We start from the raw sequence: 1003 nt of genomic DNA on the forward strand, positions 1-1003 counted from the left end.
CACACACACACACACATACTGTAATAATTGGAGTGAAGCAACATTTGACCTGCCTCATTTAGTAGCTAATTACCTCACCAACAATTATTCACTCCATTTCTATCACTTCCACAGTTATTGAATAGCGAGCATATTCACATAATCACTTAATCCCCCAATCTTTCATTTAATTTAATTGACCTCCATTATACACTCAGTTCCCCTCTCTGTTCTTGTCGGTGACGTTCTGCCTCACGCTAAATCCTCGCTGTCAGTAATTATTCTCTCATACAGCGCTATACACAAGCTTTCTTTGTCTTGTTCTGCAGTTTGGATTTAATTATTGTCTGATATTAGTATTTTTTTTTAAGTGTAATAATTTAACTTTGATGTGAAAGGAGCAAGAAAAAGTTCTCTCACCGACAGGTGCTGGAAGAGCCAAGCTCTCATGATGTTTGTTGCCACTTTGGGGAAGATCCCTCTCTTCTTGTTGTTCCTCCTGTCTCTGTCGGAATCGTCCTCCTCTCCTGTGCTGGGGGAGGCCATTCCTCCGTCCAGACCATCCCCTGCAAGAATCCACATCCAGCACATCCAGTATTATATCTCAGGGACTGAGTTTTTTTGTTTTCAATATATATTTTTGAGGGCCACTCGTGGGCACTGCAGCTCTGGGACATGGGGCGCCAGCTCCACCAGTTGAGCCACCCAACTGAGTTGAGTTTACAGTTAATTCTAGGTTAATTACTGCAAAACAAACAAATTAACATAATTTTCCAATGTAATTTATTTTTTTAACGACACTTGCTAGATCTGTCTCGCTGCCATTTTATGTGTAACTTTTCATTCTTTTTCTAAAGCAGATCATTAAGATCCATATTTAGTGTCTTTATTATAATATGCCATGCACAAAGGATAGGCTGTGTATGAAGGTTGTTTGTTTCACACCTTTGTTTCCCCACATGCGCTTTGCTGTGCAGTGCAGTGTTTCCCCACACAGTATTTTCACTGTGTGTGTGTGAGAGAG

At 40.5% G+C, this 1003-nt stretch overlaps 1 protein-coding gene across 1 annotated transcript in view; it reads right to left on the reverse strand.

Moving 5' to 3' along the window:
* Positions 1 to 1003, reverse strand: part of meis3 (myeloid ecotropic viral integration site 3) — a gene marked incomplete in the record, with an annotated part of 8862 nt that overhangs the window by 3421 nt on the left and 4438 nt on the right. Inside the window, 1 exon segment of the mRNA XM_035680479.1 lies at positions 400 to 545. Coding sequence (XP_035536372.1) covers positions 400 to 545 — 146 coding nt within the window.

Source organism: Morone saxatilis, unplaced genomic scaffold, assembly GCF_004916995.1.
Source record: "Morone saxatilis isolate NCDOM2014 unplaced genomic scaffold, NCSU_SB_2.0 Contig8, whole genome shotgun sequence".
NCBI classification, from domain to species: Eukaryota; Metazoa; Chordata; class Actinopteri; family Moronidae; genus Morone; species Morone saxatilis.